General features: G+C 35.7%; 1 protein-coding gene across 1 annotated transcript in view; it reads left to right on the top strand.

The window, feature by feature from the left end:
- Window positions 1–18,051, top strand: part of LRP1B (LDL receptor related protein 1B) — a 1,545,691-nt gene that overhangs the window by 707,189 nt on the left and 820,451 nt on the right. Inside the window, exons 10-11 of the mRNA XM_060105953.1 lie at window positions 2,276–2,419; window positions 7,307–7,543. Coding sequence (XP_059961936.1) covers window positions 2,276–2,419; window positions 7,307–7,543 — 381 coding nt within the window. The remainder of the gene's footprint in view (window positions 1–2,275; window positions 2,420–7,306; window positions 7,544–18,051) is intronic.

The following is an 18,051-nucleotide window of genomic DNA, read 5'->3' as shown; positions in this document are numbered from 1 at the left end:
GATCTTGCTGTGATTTATGTCATAGAGTGTTCTGCCTATGTTTTCCTCTAGGAGTTTGATAGTGTCTGGCCTTACATTTAGGTCTTTAATCCATTTTGAGCTAATTTTTGTGTATGGTGTTAGGGAGTGATCTAATCTCATACTTTTACATGTCCCTGTCCAGTTTTCCCAGCACCACTTATTGAAGAGACTGTCCTTTCTCCACTGTACATTCCTGCCTCCTTTATCAAAGATAAGGTGACCATATGTCCGTGGGTTTATCTCTGGGCTTTCTATCCTGTTCCATTGATCTATCTTTCTGTTTTTGTGCCAGTACCATACTGTCTTGATTACTGTAGCTCTGACTGACTTTTTAAAGGAATCAATATGGCTGCTATATTGACAATAGGCTGTCAGGGACAAGGGTGGAAAGTTAGAGATGATGGTGGATTGGACCAAGATGGTAGTAGTGAAGGTGGTGAAAAGTGGTTAGTTAGACTCAGAATATATTTGAAGGTATAGCCAACAGCATTTCTTAATGGAGTTGATGCGGGGTGTAAATTAAAAAAGAGGCAAGGATGATGACAATTAGGCTGAGCAACTGGAATAATTGAGTTATTTTTGAGATTAAGAAAACTAAGTTTGGAGCAGACTGGGGGCAAAGGAAAAATGTATAATTTTTACATGTTATTTTGAATTTCTGTCATAAATTCAGGTGGAGATTTCAAGGAGGTATTTGAATATATAAGTCTGGAGTTCAGGGGCAAGCCCAAGCTGGACAAAACAATTTGAGAGTCATTGGCATATAGGTGACATTTAAAGCCAGGAAAATGGATGTGATCACCAAGGAAGTAACTATAGATGGAGAAGAAAAAAGTTCCAAATAAAGGACACTGGGACACTCCAACAATGAGAAGTCAAAGACAATAGGAAGAACCAAAAGAGGAGACTGAGCAGAAGCTTGTTAAATTCAATTGGCCATTGGATTTAGCAGCATGAAGCTCATAAGAGCAGTTTGCGGTGAAGAGAATGTCTAGGTAGAAAGGATCTGGGAAAGATAGGAAGGAAAGAAATTATAGAAAATGAGCGAGGATAACTTTGAGAAGTGTTGATATTAGGTGGAGCAGAGAAATGGGGAGCTAATTGAAGGATTGCTGTGGGAATTAAGGTTAAAATTAGGATTTTTTACCCCCCAAGATGTGGAAATAATGGCACATTTTTATGCTGATGGGCATGATCCAATGCAGAGAGCAAAAGTAATGAAGACAAGACAGTGAGAAACTGGGGAGTTGCTAAGTAGGTAAGAGGAGATGTGATCCAGTATAGAAATGGGATGAGACTGGAAAATAAAAGCAACGCTCTTGTGCAAAAAAATAAACTACATTTCAGTTATCTTTTCATTTAGAGAATGCAGAATACACAAAGAACATAGCACAGTTTTTGAAAGCATGTAAGTTTTAATATTAAAAGAAAATTGTCATATTACTCATGACAATTCCAAGAAAGTTGTGATTGAAAAGAAATATAATTACAGTAATGCATAAAATCTTACTGGTATTATTCCTACTACAGCATTTTCTCTTTGACCTTTCTTCTTTTCATCCTCTCCATACAGTACTTTTCCTATTTTTGTTTCTTCTCCACCTTCTACACTCATAAAACAGCTTTCTATTCCATAACCTCCACATGAAAACTCAGCCTTCTCCTTTTGACAATTATAGTCACACACACAAACACACACACACACACACACACAATTCATTTTGTGGAAGGGTTCTCCAAATGGCAATGGACTCAAAATTGAAGAAAAAAATTTATCTCAGCACTTCTCAATAAAGGTAATCACTGAAGCACATTTATCCTAATTTAGGTGCCCATATAATAGATTATTTCAGAAGAAGTCCTTTCTCTGCCTAACTACCTAACCTAGGATATTTTAACAGTATTTTTTTTAATATTTGCCAGAAAAGTGTACTTTTTAAAAGTACAATAAGCATGTACCAAAAAAACATGTTACTTTTATTTTGCTTACATGTAAACAGTTTAGGTTAATATAAAAGCATTTTATCTTCTCAGAATTTTTTTAAAAGGTAGACTTAGGAGGATTTTGGCAAATCCCTACCTTTTCTTTTTTGGGGTTTAAACTCTTTTCCAATTGATTATGATACAAAATATTTGGTATATAGATTTTTGCTAGGATTTCCTCTTCTTGCACTGTCAAAGTTTCAACATACTGATGCACATAATTATCTTGTCTTTGGAGAATTTCAAGCATGCTCTTTTTCATTTGTTGTAGTCAGAAGCCATGCATGTGAAGTGGATCCATACGGAATGCCAGGGGGATGTTCACACATATGTCTGCTCAGCAGCGGTTACAAAGCACGGACCTGTCGCTGCAGGACTGGTTTCAACTTGGGAAGTGATGGCAGGTCATGCAAAAGTATGTTATTGAAAATCAAACATTTGCCAGCAGCTAATGCTTCAGAATAGGGCTCTTAGTATTAATTAGGAGCATCAGCATCAGTAATAACGTGAGACATCATCAGGCCAAATTTGCCTGTGAATGTGTACAAGCCATTTTTCTCAAAATCAGTATTTGTTTTTGTTTTTGTTTTTTTCTCTTTTGTATGTGTATGATAATGTGAATGAGAAAACTAATTGGGCTATAGAGTCACCAAATTTATGGATCTTTGGGAACCGTACTTTAGGGAAGATTTTTAGGAAGATCCTTTCCTTAATTCCCTAAAGAATGTTCATGGTCTAATGAGCCTGAATCGTTGGTTAACCAGATTTTTTCTTTTTTGAACCAAGATGCTGCTTCTAGTAATAGGTGTGTTTAGTCCAACAAAAATCCACATTAAGTAATATTTCACTTTATCCAGCATTGGGGATGACATTCATTTCATTATTTCACTTTCCAAGTAACTGGAGCTATACTAATTAAATATCAATCTCTTTAACAATTTTGTTTAAAAGTTATCTAGTAGTTGGACATATCTTTGTTTTATTTTTGAAATATGCTAGAATAACTTAATTGTTCTTTATTTAAATAAGCTAATAAATATTTTTCACACATGACTTTTGTTAAGTTTAAATTTTTACACAAAAATTAATTAAGTTCTTTACTCAGGGTCCGCATAATCATATGTAGTTTTAATTGCCCTCATAGAAATGGTGTCCATGTGGAGACTGTTGGTTTTTAGATGTCCCACAAATACCATAGTTTTTAAGATTATGATGACTGCTTTTTACAGTGCATATTTTGTCTCGATTTATTTTTGTCTGTGCTCCCTCTCTGACCACTGTCCTGCCATCTCTTTTGCTTTCTTATCATATGCTTGCTGGGGACTATGAAATGAGACCTCTAAATTTGTTATAATTTTAAGTCTAAGTGTTTAGAATTCATAGTGCAAATACTTCTAAATTGAGAACCCAAGAGACTTAACTGTGATAAAATACATGCCTTTTAGTACTTTTTTTTATGTCCAGCTTTGTATCAAATACTAGGAATGTCGAGACACCAGCTCTCATGTTCAAGAAATCCTCTGGATAATTGAAGGTTTTGTGTCAGAAGCCTCAAGATAGGGGTAGTTTGTGTGTGTGTGTGTGTGTGTGTGTGTGTGTGTGTGTGTGTGTGTGTAACCAGCCTTTAAACTGCTCTGGTTACCACTTGCGAAGTGATGGCATGTCATGCAAAAATACAGTCATGCACATTTATGCATACATATATACATGTGTGTATATATGTGTATGTACATTTCTATATATGTACACATACATACACACATATATATACACACACACACATATACATATACACACACATATATACACACGTTTGGTGGAGAAACATAAGATCAGAGTTGCATAAGCTTCAATCATCCCTAATGTAGTGACCAATCAGGGTACATTTACATTTAAACTAACAGAAACAATTCTAGCTATTTTAAGCAGAAAGGATCAAACACAAATAGATAGGTACTTACAAAATCATTGAGAAGCCTGAAGCAGCAGCTTCTAGACTGGGTCTTGGGAACTTTCCTCAAAACCACCACAAACTAGCCTGGCTTAAGCTGGAACACCTACCATAATCAGAAGCTAGGGCATCGGGAAGCCACAAATGGCAAACATGGTGTTTCAGAAACACACCATCTTAGCTGAGATCCAGGGATTAGGAAGTTTGCACCAAAACTATTAGCTCCAGAAATAATATGTCATACTGGAAAAACAAACAAACAAACAAAAAAAACACAGCACAACAAAAAGATACCCTCATCCTTGTCTCTTGATATACAGAAAGGAAGAAGACTGATGTGGAAAAATTCAGTTTCTCCATCAGATAAATACCAGCAGAAGCAACAAAAGGTGGTCTCATTTCTATATTCCAAACTCAAGCTAGTACATCTGACTTTAGGTACTTAAACCAAAACTAGAGCCATGGCTATATCGGTGTCTGTGAAATGTAGTTTTTAGTTTTCAATTGTCTATGGTATAGGAAAACACATTAGAAGAAACTTCAGGTAGTGAATGATTGAAAAAAGTGACTGAATAAAACAGTGGGAAAAATAGTTACCATTCTTATTTAAAATATGCATACACATGCACACGTGCACATACACATACACACACATACATTAAACCAATGAAGTATTGTGCCAGGTTTACCAATTAAAGCATCAATTAAAAGTACAAGCAAAAATAAATGTTAGCAAGAATAGATATGGTGAAACCAGCATGCTTATGCCTTGCTAATAGAACTGGAAATTGATACCACTATTAGAAAGACATTTGATAATAACATAGAAAAGAGATAAAACTGATAACATCCTTTACCAAGTTATCCCACTTTTGACTAAAGAAATCCATTGTAAATGTATGTATAATAACAAAAACCCAGAAGCAATCTAAATATCCTACAGTAGGTAAGTAGCTGACCATATTATGTTGCCTCTCTAGCAGGGAACATAATGCTGCCATTGAAAAGAATGTTTTGAAGACCTTTTAATGACACAACAAAATATTGTTAAATTTTTAAAAGTTAAGTAGTAAAATGCATATCTAAGATACCAATTTTTTAAAAAAAACAAAAGTATCTATACATATGATGTTGGTAGGAAATACTCAGGAATATTAATTTTCAAATAAATCTACTTTTAAACAATGTAAGATAGTATCTTTAAAGAAAATAACGAGTAGGTAGACACTGAGAGGTTGTGAGGGTAATGAGAAAGAAGGATGTTAATATTCTTATCCAGTAATTCCACTTCTGGAAATGTATACTAAGAGATATGGAAAAATGCATAACTCAGTGTTATAATCATGGAAAGATAAAATCAACTGAGGAATGATTTGGCAAATTATCATATATTATACTGATCATACTGAAGGAATGTAAGACAAAAATAATGGATCAGGGACTTCCCTGGTGGCGCAGCAGTTAAGAATCTGCCTGCCAATACAGGGGACCAGGGTTCAAGCCCTGGTCCAGGAAGATCCCACATGCGATGAAGCAACTAAGCCCACGTGCCACAACTGTGGAGTCTGCACTCTACAGCCCACGAGCCACAACTATTGAGCCCACGTGCCACAACTACTGAAGCCTGTATGCCTAGAGCCTGTGCTCTGAAACAAGAGAAGCCACCACAGTGAGAAGCCTGCACACTACAGCGAAGAGTAGCCCCTGCTCACAGCAACTACAGAAAGCCCATGCACAGCAATGAAGACCCAACACAGCCAAAAAAAAAAAAGAAAAGAAAGAAAAGGATCAGCACAGAATATAATCTTAATGCTAAGATTTAGTAATAAAAGCAGAATACAAAACATATTCTCTTCTATATTAGTGTGTATTAGAAAAATAGCTAGATAAATTAAATTTGAAATAGCCACACCAAGGAATATAATACAGCAATGAAAACGAATGATTACTACAACAACCATAGATGAATATAAATTATGTAATAAGAATAAAATTAATTAATAGCACACATGCAATTCAAACACGCAAAATTAAACAGTCTACTGTTGGGAAATATAAACAACATATGTGGCCAAACTTCTAAAAAATGCATGGTAAACACAATAACCATATTACTGTATATAACCAGAGATACTGGATGTCTCTGGGATGGAAGGGGGGTGGGTTTGGGGCATGTGCGTGCATTCTAATGTTCTGGAAATATTCTTAAGATCTACGCTAGGTACATGAGATTTGTTTTATTTTTATTCTTTAAATATTAACATTTTATAAATATTTATATATATTTAATATTCATTAACACTAATTTTAAAAGAAAATGAGAAAGAAACTATATAAAATGATTATATAGTTTGCATCGAGGGTGTTGAGTTTATTAGTAATTACTTATTTTTTTCTCCAAATTTTATAATGTAATTATTTTAATTTACTAAGAATCTCACTATGGTATGGTTATCTAAATATAATAGTCATATGTATCCTCAGTTTTCTTAATAAAACCTAGTATGTTTTCCTTTCCATTTGAAGTATTCCTTTCAAAATTATGTATACTTAACTATATAATGTGCCCTAGCAATACGAGAGCCTTGCATGTAGTTTCATATAAAAGTCTGAAGGAGTTCATTCATTCTGTAGAAAAAGCTTCCTTGATTCTTGCATTTTAACCCAGGACACAGTTTTTTCTTTTGTTTAGTTTTTGATAAAGTCTGTGTTGTACCTCAGAGTTACTGGCAGACAGCATCAACGTCTAACATTCTAATTAAGATATGAAGAAAGAAGTGACACTGTAACTGGCATTTTATTTCATTTCTTAGAAAAAATAATCACGTTTATACAAACTATAATATACTCACATGCAAGTTATGTGATACTGTGTGATTCTTTTTGTTTGCTTCTGACAGTCTGTAGATGCAAACTTTGAGGGGGGGCTGTTTTAAATATTCTGAAGTTTTTAGCACTGTCAAACATAATGAATGCTACAGTTAGTATCTACAGATATATTAGATAGATTGTAATGAATTGTAAAATTAAATGTGCCAGATGTTTTAATAAATGTCCATTTTACAATTATAAGTTATCCAACAATCTGTCATGTTTTTGCTATACAGTTACAGGCAAAAGAATAATTAACTAAATATAACCTATTCACAGACGTAATTTCTGTTTTAACTAAAGTAACGCAATTAGCTGGTCTTCTTGCATCGAGATGCATTTGGCATATTTTAGGGTTTAATTTTTGGTACTGACTTTAAAAAAATGTTAATTGTGCCAGTTAATTAGACAGTGGCATTATGCAGGGTAAAGAAGATTAGGCAGCATTGGTTGTTTATGTTTGTAATCTTTCTTCTGCAGGACCAAAGAATGAGTTGTTTCTCTTTTATGGGAAAGGACGCCCAGGAATTGTTAGAGGAATGGACTTGAATACCAAGATAGCTGATGAATACATGATCCCCATAGAAAATCTGGTAAACCCTCGTGCTTTAGATTTTCATGCAGAAACCAATTATATCTACTTTGCTGACACCACCAGTTTCCTAATTGGCCGGCAGAAGATAGATGGCACAGAGCGAGAAACCATCCTGAAAGATGGTAAGTGACAATGTGTATCAAACTGCCCAGAGACAAAACATTTATTTAAAAGGATAAATCCAATGTACGTCAAACTAACTTTAACCAGAACCCAAGTTACTATTGATTTTAAAATATTTGTTAATTTCTATTTCTTGAGTAACATTATTTCAACATGTTTTCCAAATACTAGCTTATTAAAACCTTCATTATAAAATTGAACTTGCAATTGTCCACTACATTATAAGTATTACAGGAATTAAATTGAGTTATTAATCCACCTTCATGGAAAATGTAGACTTACAGTTATATGTTTACAGTGTTATATGGTAGAACATAACATTTAACAGGACATTGGAGACTTTTGTAATACTTGGTTCTCACTGGAATATTGGTCGTGTCACTCAAAGTTCGTTAAAAAGATCAATGTTCCCATTGTCCTCACGATTCTTGCATATTGTTTTTGACGTTATATTAACAACTGAGTTGTTTAGAGTCACCCTTGAAATAATATCTGCAGAGAAACTTTGTTTATACCTATTTTTATTTACAAATACATATGTTATTATATATAATATGTAAACATATATGCATATACTTTATTAAGATCAGTGAGTTTCATAAATTACTTGGCTTAGAACAACTGATCAATAATGAAACAATATAACTTTGTTATAAGTAAAAAGCATCTTTACTAATCAAGCAAACTGAATCTTCGATTGGCTGCTAGTCACTTTTAGGTGAGTTACTAATGATTCTGGACCTCAGTTTCCTCATATATACAGTTTACTTACTTCTCAAATATTTAAAAAATCCTTGATTTAGGGACATTAATTGTATGCTCATTATATGAAGGACACTGTGCTAGCTATCATAGGAGATAAAAAAAATGTTAGGAAATGGCTACTGCCTTCAAGGAGTTTATAATCTACCTTTGGAGATAATATAAACTCCCCCAAAATATTGGGTTGGCTAAAAAGTTCGTTTGGTTAGTGAATATGTTGTTCAATAAAGTTCTTGGTGAAAATGAAAAATGTGTCTTTTATTTTTACTTAAAACCAAATGAACTTTTTGGCCAACCCAATATAAAGGCTCTGCAGCATTTTATTTAATAAGTTCAAAGCTGGCTCAGAGAAATACATGATTCATGGAGAATGTCTGTGTAATAAGAATACACAGGAAGGCAGAGGTGTCTTTATCTGGGGATTCTCAGAGAACTGTTTTGTGAAGGAGGTAGTATTTGGGCTAGATCTTTTCGCGGGCCTCTCACTGTTGTGGCCTCTCCCATTGCGGAGCACAGGCTCCGGACGCTCAGGCTCAACGGCCATGGCTCACGGGCCAGCTGCTCCGCGGCATGTGGGATCTTCCCAGACCGGGACACGAACCCGTGTCCCCTGCATCGGCAGGCGGATTCTCAACCACTGCGCCACCAGGGAAGCCCTGGCCTAGATCTTAAAGAAAGAATGTTATAGGGGAGGGGAGTATATTTCAGCATCAGGAATTCCATGAGGAAAAACCAAAACAAACAAAACACCAAAAAGCACATGCTCCAGAAAGAGGATGAGAGGAACATTAAATAAGTGGGTCACTACTGCAGGCTTAGTTTACAGGTAATCATAACAGAGGAGTTGTGGATCCCGAAAGGTAGTGAAATTCAAGGCCTTAAATGTGAGGTGAAGGGGCTTGGATAAAATCCTGAAGGGGTAAGAGGAAATACTTTTGAGCCAAAGAATAATGTGAATAAAAAGATACTTTAGGAGAATCAATCTGGTGGTGGTGTACAGAGTGAATCAGAGGGAGGAAGTAGAGAAAATAAAAGTAGAGAAATGGACTAAAATTATTTACAGCATGAGTGGTAATGCATGATGGTCTCTCCTGTCTTTTAGAGGGATTGGGGACAGCATGAGAAGATTATTCATTCAACTCAGGTTCACTTTAAATCAAACTTTAATGATAAAAATACACCTTCCACAACCAACAAATGAAGTGCTAAAATGAAAAAATCCCTGTTTTTGTCTTTTTTTATAGTTTACTGATTAAGACAATATAAATCCACCATGACTTAGCCACCTAAGGAGTGTCTACTTAGAGTCAAGAGTTTTACTTCAAATTGCATGAGGCAGAGGCTGTCTGCCTACTTTTCTCTGTAATTCAGTAACGAATAATAGGAACTTGACAATTTTAGAAGGACAATGAACTTGCATATTCTAAGTAGATGCATTTGGATTGCTCTAATTTTGACCTAGACTGACATGTAATATAGAGGATCCTTGGGCTCTTTTCAAAAAGTGTCAGTTCCTGTGCTGTGACTGAATGTTCCAGCTAATAATCCTAACTTTGATAACCATATCTAATCAGTGACATTGGGGTTCTTTGCATTTTACCACAGCAACAGAGGTCAATTCTAATGGCCACTTGACGGCCGGGCACATCTGTACAGTGTTGCTTTGGCAGTAGGAAGGTTCTGAAAACATTTGGTCGATTTTTACACCTGAAATATATTTAACATTTTGATTATTCTATACAAGGGACAGCTTAATGTCTTTTTATTAGTTTATCTTGCTTCTTACCAGTAAGGAGAATAATAATACACATTATGCTGTGAGATTAACATGTCAAAACAGAACTTATATTTGGCAAATGACAATTCGTGATTCTTGGGATCAGAAGAATTAAGTTCTATGTATATTCACTCATTTAACTAGTCTACCAACTAACCTGAAGACTGAGAGGTAATGCTTGGTTTGACAAATGATTTTGTAAGCTTAGTAGAAATTCTGAGTCTTAGATAAATTTGTATAGTTTGAAGTAGAAGGCTTAATGATTTTGCTGTTTTTACATAAAACATAAATATCTTGAACATATTCTTTACAAGCTCAGATCCTTTTTATATAGAAAAAAAACAGCATTTAAAAAAAAAAGACCCATCTCTGTTAATTCTTTTTGTTTGCTCTCAGGGTTTTATTGCAAACTTCCTAAATGTGGTATATCTCATAATCTTTTTGTAATATTGTGGGCTAAAATGGTACATAAATAAATAAGAAAGGAAAATTGCCCATTTGAAGTACTTACATATATCTCAATAATTATGGAAAATATCTATGAAATGAAGACATATTAGTGATTTAATAAAAATACACTTTTATAAGGACAAAACATTTACCAGTCTTTATTGTGTTTTACTCTTCAGAACTTTTTGCCAAAATTTCTGGTAAAATTTATACTCTTGATTTCTTTTAATTAATTACCTGATTTATTTATTTGTCCAGTCAATAAATGTTCATTGAATGCCTTCCCTGAGCCAAGTGCTATTTTAGGTGATGGGAATGCTGCAGTAAATAGGACAAAGCTTCATATTTAGTTTATATCCAAATAGTGAAAAATAGATAATAAACAAATAAACACATAAATGAACAAGATCATGATGAGTGCCCTAAAGAAATAAACGAAGATGCCAACAGCAAGCAAAAATAGACTAAGTGGTTAGTCATTCTGTTACCAAATTAGGTCTTATGATCCCCTACTTGAACCCTAGCCTGGCCAAGCCCCTGCCTCAGAGGGAAGAAAGGTTCTTTTCTGTTTGGGTTTACAGAGCCAAAAATGAAACCAAAGTTGAGATTGAAGCAGCACGATCATTATTCAATGGCCGGAGAATGGAGAAGTGGGATCTTAATCACAAATCAACTTCTTGCCCAGGGTACTGACAATTAAATCAAGATTTTAAAGGCAAGGCTTTAAAGGGGGAAGTGTATGCATTGGTCTTCTGGGAATAGGCGGGTTCTTCCTGGAACTGGGGTGTCACCTCTTTTCTGTCCTTGTATGGTCCTCTAGCATCTGGGTTGGAAGCAGGTTGAACCATCATGGGCAGACAGATGGGTCTTACTATTACAATGAGATGGTAATGAGGTGCAGGGCGATATTTGTCCCACTTTTGAAGTTGAACCAGCCTGCACCAGTTTTCTTATAGTGAGACTCTTGTTCCTGTGCTGTGAACACAGCTAGATGATATTGTTAGCTGTGGTTTTCTACAAATTTACCTGGAGGGAGGGCCAGGAGTATGATTCTGGGGCAATAGCCTTGGTAACAATTCTTGTAGATATAATTATTATGCTCTCTAAGAGGACAAGATAAATGTTCTTTATAAGATTGTATTCATGTTTAGATTCTTGAATGTCTTGTCCAAGATTCATTTTTCATGGCAGAATGAATTATAATTTCCAGCAGAAAGGAAAAAAAATACAAAAATGAAAACTTAGTATTCAATTTATTATTGCATATATTCTATTAGTGCAGTACTTGGTTTTAAGCTGTATAAATTAATTATACTGAGATACATATATCCAAATAGAAGGTATGTTAAAATATCTTTCACATTATTTCATATCTTTAAAGTATTAAAAAAAACACTCAAAGCATTTTTCCTGAGTTTGAGTTATTAATGCCTGCAGCTGTAACAGAAAAACTGTAGTTTCAATAGATCCCATCATTAAACTGCAGACTTGAGGTCACCAAATTTGTGGTAATTTGTAACAGTAGCCACAGGAACTAATGCAAAGCATGTGCTCTGAACCGCTTTGCTATATTGACCTTATGTATTTCTTTTTTTTTTTAAATTAATTAATTATTTTTGGCGGCATTGGGTCTTCATTGCTGCCTGCGGGCTTTTCTCTAGTTACAGCGAGCGGGGACTACTCTGCATTGCCGTGCGCAGGCTTCTCATTGTGGTGGCTTCGCTTGTTGCAGTGTATGGGCTTCAGTAGTTGTGGCACACAGGCTCAGTAGTTGTGACTCGCGGGCTCTAGAGTGCAGGCTCAGTGGTTGTGGTGCACTGGCTTAGTTGCTCCGCGGCATGTGGTATCTTCCTGGACCAGGGCTCAAACCTGTGTCCCCTGCACAGGCAGGCAGATTCTTAACAACTGCACCACCAGGGAACCCCTGACCTTATATACTTCTTAAGATAGGTTCTACTTGATTGAGTTCTGGAGTAAGTATACATTTCCACACCTCAAGAGTCTTCCTTTAACTGAAGATACTTACAGGATCCATGAAGTTAGAGAACAATGAATAACTTTGGGCAGCATGGAAGAGAGGCTCTCTGTTTTGATATGAATAGAACTGTAGCCAGGAGTTAGGGAGTCAGTCTCTGACAAACATATCTTCCAGATAACATGTTTAAAGGTTATCTGTTGACATATTATCAAAGTATCAAAGGGTAGTGCCATATTTATGTGATTCCCTGTCTAGCATGTGAAGAGTCAAACCCTATTCTTCAGCTCAGTTCTATCCAATTTTGTGTTGAAATGTATGGTATTATACCTGGGCCATGAATTATTATTTGATAATTCATCATTGTAATACCACTACCACCACCACATACATGCACATAGACAACCACCGACTTAAGACACACTTCAGAACTCCAGAAATATTCCCAGGCCTCTATTTTAACCAGGACTGGTGTGGCCACTCAAAATAGGTTATAGGGTGCAATCTGTTCCCAGATGACACCTACCTGAGAGTAAGACTATAATTTTCCGTATCTAGAGATCACCATTTGTTCTTGGATTTCAATGAACTTCACCATTCTATAATTCTCTAGGAATTTCTAGTGTCTCATAAAGATTGAGTGTTACAATTGATGAAACAAACCTGTTGAGATATCATTAATAAATTATGTTAGAAAGTTCCCATGAATGTTAAATAGTCATTATGCCTTGCAAAACATTTTAACATTAAGAACAAGCCTTGGGCCTCCCTGGTGGCGCAAGTGGTTGAGAGTCCGCCTGCCGATGCAGGGGATACGGGTTCGTGCCCCGGTCTGGGAGGATCCCATATGCCGCGGAGCGGCTGGGCCCGTGGGCCATGGCCGCTGAGCCTGCGCGTCCGGAGCCTGCGTGTCCGGAGCCTGTGCTCCGCAACGGGGGAGGCCACAACAGTGAGAGGCCCGCATACCGCAAAAAAAAAAAAAAAAAAAAAAAAAAAAAAGAACAAGCCTTTACTCTCTGCTGTTAGATTGCAGGTGAATATCAATCTCATTTTTTCTGACTTTAATTCTGACTTTCTCATAAAGAAAAATTCTGAGAGGTGTAGACTCTGACCAACCATTAGAGGAAATAATGAATATTTGTCAGTCATGAGACATTTCTTAATTAAAACTGTTAAGAAGAGATTTGCAAGCATTTGCAACTTTTGAGAATCTAATGGTTATTGTTGTCCTGCTGAGTAGCAAGGTTATAGCCTATTTGTATATAACTGACTCTTGTTGACAATCAATAAGATGTTTTCCCACAATGCGCAGGATATTTGAGTCCTGAAAACATTGGTTCAATTTCATGTTTAGTTTATATATATTTCTCATAATTTCTGATGTTTCTCAGGAAGTATATGAGATATTGGAAAAAAACTTTAAGCCAATATATGTGTTTTTGTCAGAAAAGTTGACATGGATATGAAGAGATTGAAATCTAGATTCTAAAATATATTAAGTCATAAAAAATGGAATTGGCCATGTTGCTAATAGGTTATAGTAAACATGGAAGAAAAGATATCTTTCCCTTTATTTGTTTCCACCCAACATAGGCATATATATGCACGCACAAGCATGGACAGATACAGCATACTACACACACACACATACACACACACACACACACACGAGTTCAGAATAGCCCTAGAAGTTTCTATAAAGAATTCTATTATCTTGTAAATGTTTAATTACTGGTAAGGTCAAAAGATAGAATGTGAAAATATTTGGTAATCTCCAAAGTACCAATTGAAGTTTTATTACAAATATGATTGTTACATCAATAAATATTCTGATCAGTAAAATTTGGGGGCACTTTAAATAAATTTTCAGTTTTACCATGAATTAAAAAAATAAATACATTCAACCTAATTGCTTAATTATTCTCAGCATTATGTAATCTTTGTTACTTCAGAAATCACTGGGGAATCCTCTGTTAAACTAGTAGGACTAATATTCTAATCACTGGCTGTAATTGTACTTTTGTTTAGGTTAATGCAAATTTCTGATGAAAATGAAAAGTTTAATAAATAAGTCTTGGCAGACTTTACTATGGGGGCTCTAAAATAGGAAATGCTAGCTCAAATTGTGGGGACAGTTAATATCCACAATGCCAGCTGAGCAAGTTCCCTTGAAACTGGCCATTATGAAAGGATTTTAGGGGATGATAATAGTCATTGTCTGTAGAACACGTATGTCAAATAATGTGACTCTGTCCTATCTAAAGTGAAGTTTTATTTTTGCCTTTCATTGACTATTAAAATTATTCAGTAGAGTGAATACTCTTACCCCATAGCAAAACTTGGTCAAATCCCAATCCTTTCTGCTAAAAACGAGGCAGCAGCCAGACCTCTCGGTCATGTTAAGTCAGAAACACAGACTCAATTTGGGAATGCCCACTCCACTATATATACATATGTCACAATTTTAAATTCAGTGTATCATCAAATCTTCCCTGCTCCCTACCTATATTGTCTTCTGGCTAGAAAAAAAGGAAAGGAAGGCATATTTGGTTCATTCTTTCTCTGTCCTGCATTTATTTTCCTTGCCACCCCTCCCAGCTTGCTAGTTAGTTTCCAATGCCCACTCACCTCTCAATATTGGTAGGAAGAGGTGAGAGGGTAAGATTGGTTAGGAGTGATAAGGAGATAACAAAGGTCCTACGTGAACTGGTTCCATTATAAACTGACCTCTCTCTGAGACTGCCACATCTTTAAAATCACTCTTGAGGTGTGTATATGTGTGTGTCTGTCTGTGTGTGTGCATGTGCAAGCTATTTGGAGGTTTTCTGCTAGATCCCTCTAATTACATTTCCCTTGGCCAAAGTGCATGAAACTCTATGCCTGTGACTCTGCATCCTTGAATAACCAGTTCCTGTCCATCTTCTTATTGCTTGAGTCCCTGTAACCAGCCAGATTGCAAACATCCTTATGCCAACATATGCTCCTGTGTGGTCCACATATATTCTGCAAAATTATTTGTAAACCTTCTGCCCCAATAAACTCTGGGAGTGCAGATACAGTGCAAATCAACCCCCACTAAGTATTCTGCTACCAGAGTCCACTTTAGTTTTTAGAGGTATGAGACTTTCTCAGGTGTGAGTTTTGCACGTTTGGAAAAACTAACAATTCAAAGATCTCTTAGAGGCCCCATAGAAAGCTCCATCACTAGAGTTGAGGTAAAAAGTACCCTTCCATTCTCTCTTTTCTACCACCTTGGGGGATTGAAGGGTAGGGACTAGAGACTAACAGAACAGCAGGATCACTCTCCAAAGAAATCTCCTAAAACCCTCTCCTGTTTACATTATGTTCCCTTTACACCATTGATCTGGTTAAGGTGTCTAAGAGTTATGGAAACAATTGTGATCTAGTTGATTGTAAAATATGAGGACTTTTCTTTTTCTCACACTCACTTTGATTTTGTTTTATCATTTTGTCTTCTAATCAAAGCTTTAATTTTAACATCCCATTACAAATCTCACAGTGAGTTAACTGTTGCTCCTGATTCTGCAAGAGTGATCAACCAAACTGCAGGATGTTCTAATAGTCATTAGGCAGTGGTCCAAATGACACCTGGAAAGGAGATATAAGGAAAACAACAGTAAGACTATTTTGAAAATTCACTTAAAGATTGCAACAAATAGTATTTTCACTCATCTTTATATTCCTAGTTTTTTAAATTATCTGATTTTACTATCATCTAGATTCTTAGTTTTTCTTTTAAACTTTAAAATAGTGATTTTGCAAGGCTTAGAATTGATACTTTACAAATTAAGAAGTGTAAACAACATCATAAAAGCACATACAAAAAGCTCTCAAGAGGTTCATGATGGTGCCATCACTGGACATGAGGTGAAAGAGCATCTCTCATACTCTTTTCTTTCCTCCAATTTTAATTATCCAATTGTAATAACTCAGATGTCACCTTTGCCTATATTCGTGATTGTAAGGAAAACCAGATGCGACATATTTTCTAAAATTTTGTGTTTCAGTGAACAGTATCATCCGACTTAATTTTCTGTACAGGTTCTTCAGAATGACAAAATATATGAAGGTTGTACCTACAAATTAAAATTATTTCCAATCCCAGACTGACACTAGCTCTCAAGATGGATGAAAAGATTCCTTATTCACAGTGTATAACACAAGTCCTAAAATTGTTCCTATTAATCAGTTCCCATTGCTTACACTATTTTATCTTATGCCCCAAAGAAAATTATGTTACTTTTGGATACATGTCATGATTTGTAAATTGTGCAAGTTGGTTTATGGGGAGTGTGCTCTAGCCGTGGGAACCTATAGCACCTGGCCAGGAGTATATACATCCCATACCTGCTCCATCACAGATTGATTTTATGACAACCTTTGCTAGATACAATTCAGTGCAAAAATCTGAGATTAAATGTCAGTCGTATTTGTTATTTGGTATCATGTTGATAAAAATCTTTAAGAAATTAATCTTTTTTATTTCTTTTTTTTTTCCTAAACTAATGACTGAACTAACTGGTATTTTTGTTGTTGTTGTTCGATCCAAAAATGACTGCAAGATTTACTCTAAACACTTGTATTTTTCTCCTGATAAACTCTAGCTGTGTTTATAATTGTATTTTTTTTTTTTTTTTTTTTTTCTTTCTTTTTGCGGTATGCGGGCCTCTCACTGTTGTGGCCTCTCCCGTTGCGGAGCACAGGCTCCGGATGCGCAGGCCCAGCGGCCATGGCTCACGGGCCCAGCCGCTCCGCGGCATATGGGATCCTCCCAGACCGGGGCACGAACCCGTATCCCCTGCATCGGCAGGCGGACTCTTAACCACTGCGCCACCAGGGAGGCCCTATAATTGTATTTTTAAAAATAAGGTTTATTACAGCATAAGTTATATATGGCACAATCTACCTTTTTTAAGTGAACAATTCAATATCTCCAGTTGAATAACGACCACCACAATCAAGTTGGAATGTTCCTGTCACCCAGAAAGTTCCCTTAGTTTCTAACAACCACTGATCTGATTTCTATTCTGATCTATTTTTCTACAGTTTTACTTTTTCTGAAATGTCAGAAAAATTTAATCCTAAAATGTATAGCCTTTGAATTTGATTTGCTTTACTTAGATTTTTTTGAGATTCTTCCATGTTGTTGGGTCAGACATTCATTTATTTTTCATAATGGGTCGTATTATGCTACATGGATGTACCACAAAACTTTTATTCTTTTACCAGTTGATGTTCACATGGGTTGTTTCAAGTTTGGTCAATTTTGAAGAAACCTGTCATAAACACTTACATATAGTACATTATATGGACATGTGTTTTCATTTCTGAAAGTGGATTGCCTACTAGTATGGTAAGTGTATGCATAGCTTTATAAGAAACTGTCAAACTCTTCAATCTGTTCAAAATGTTTTTCAAAGTGACTGGGTCATTTTGCTTTCCCCACGTCAAGGTTTCAATTGGTCTGCTTTTTCTCCAGCACATAGTATTATTGGTCATTTTTTCATTTGAGCCATTCTGAT

This window comes from Mesoplodon densirostris, chromosome 8, assembly GCF_025265405.1.
Source record: "Mesoplodon densirostris isolate mMesDen1 chromosome 8, mMesDen1 primary haplotype, whole genome shotgun sequence".
Classification (NCBI taxonomy): Eukaryota; Metazoa; Chordata; class Mammalia; order Artiodactyla; family Ziphiidae; genus Mesoplodon; species Mesoplodon densirostris.
Note: the sequence above shows the minus strand (reverse complement) of the source record. Positions and strands in the feature narration are given on the sequence as shown.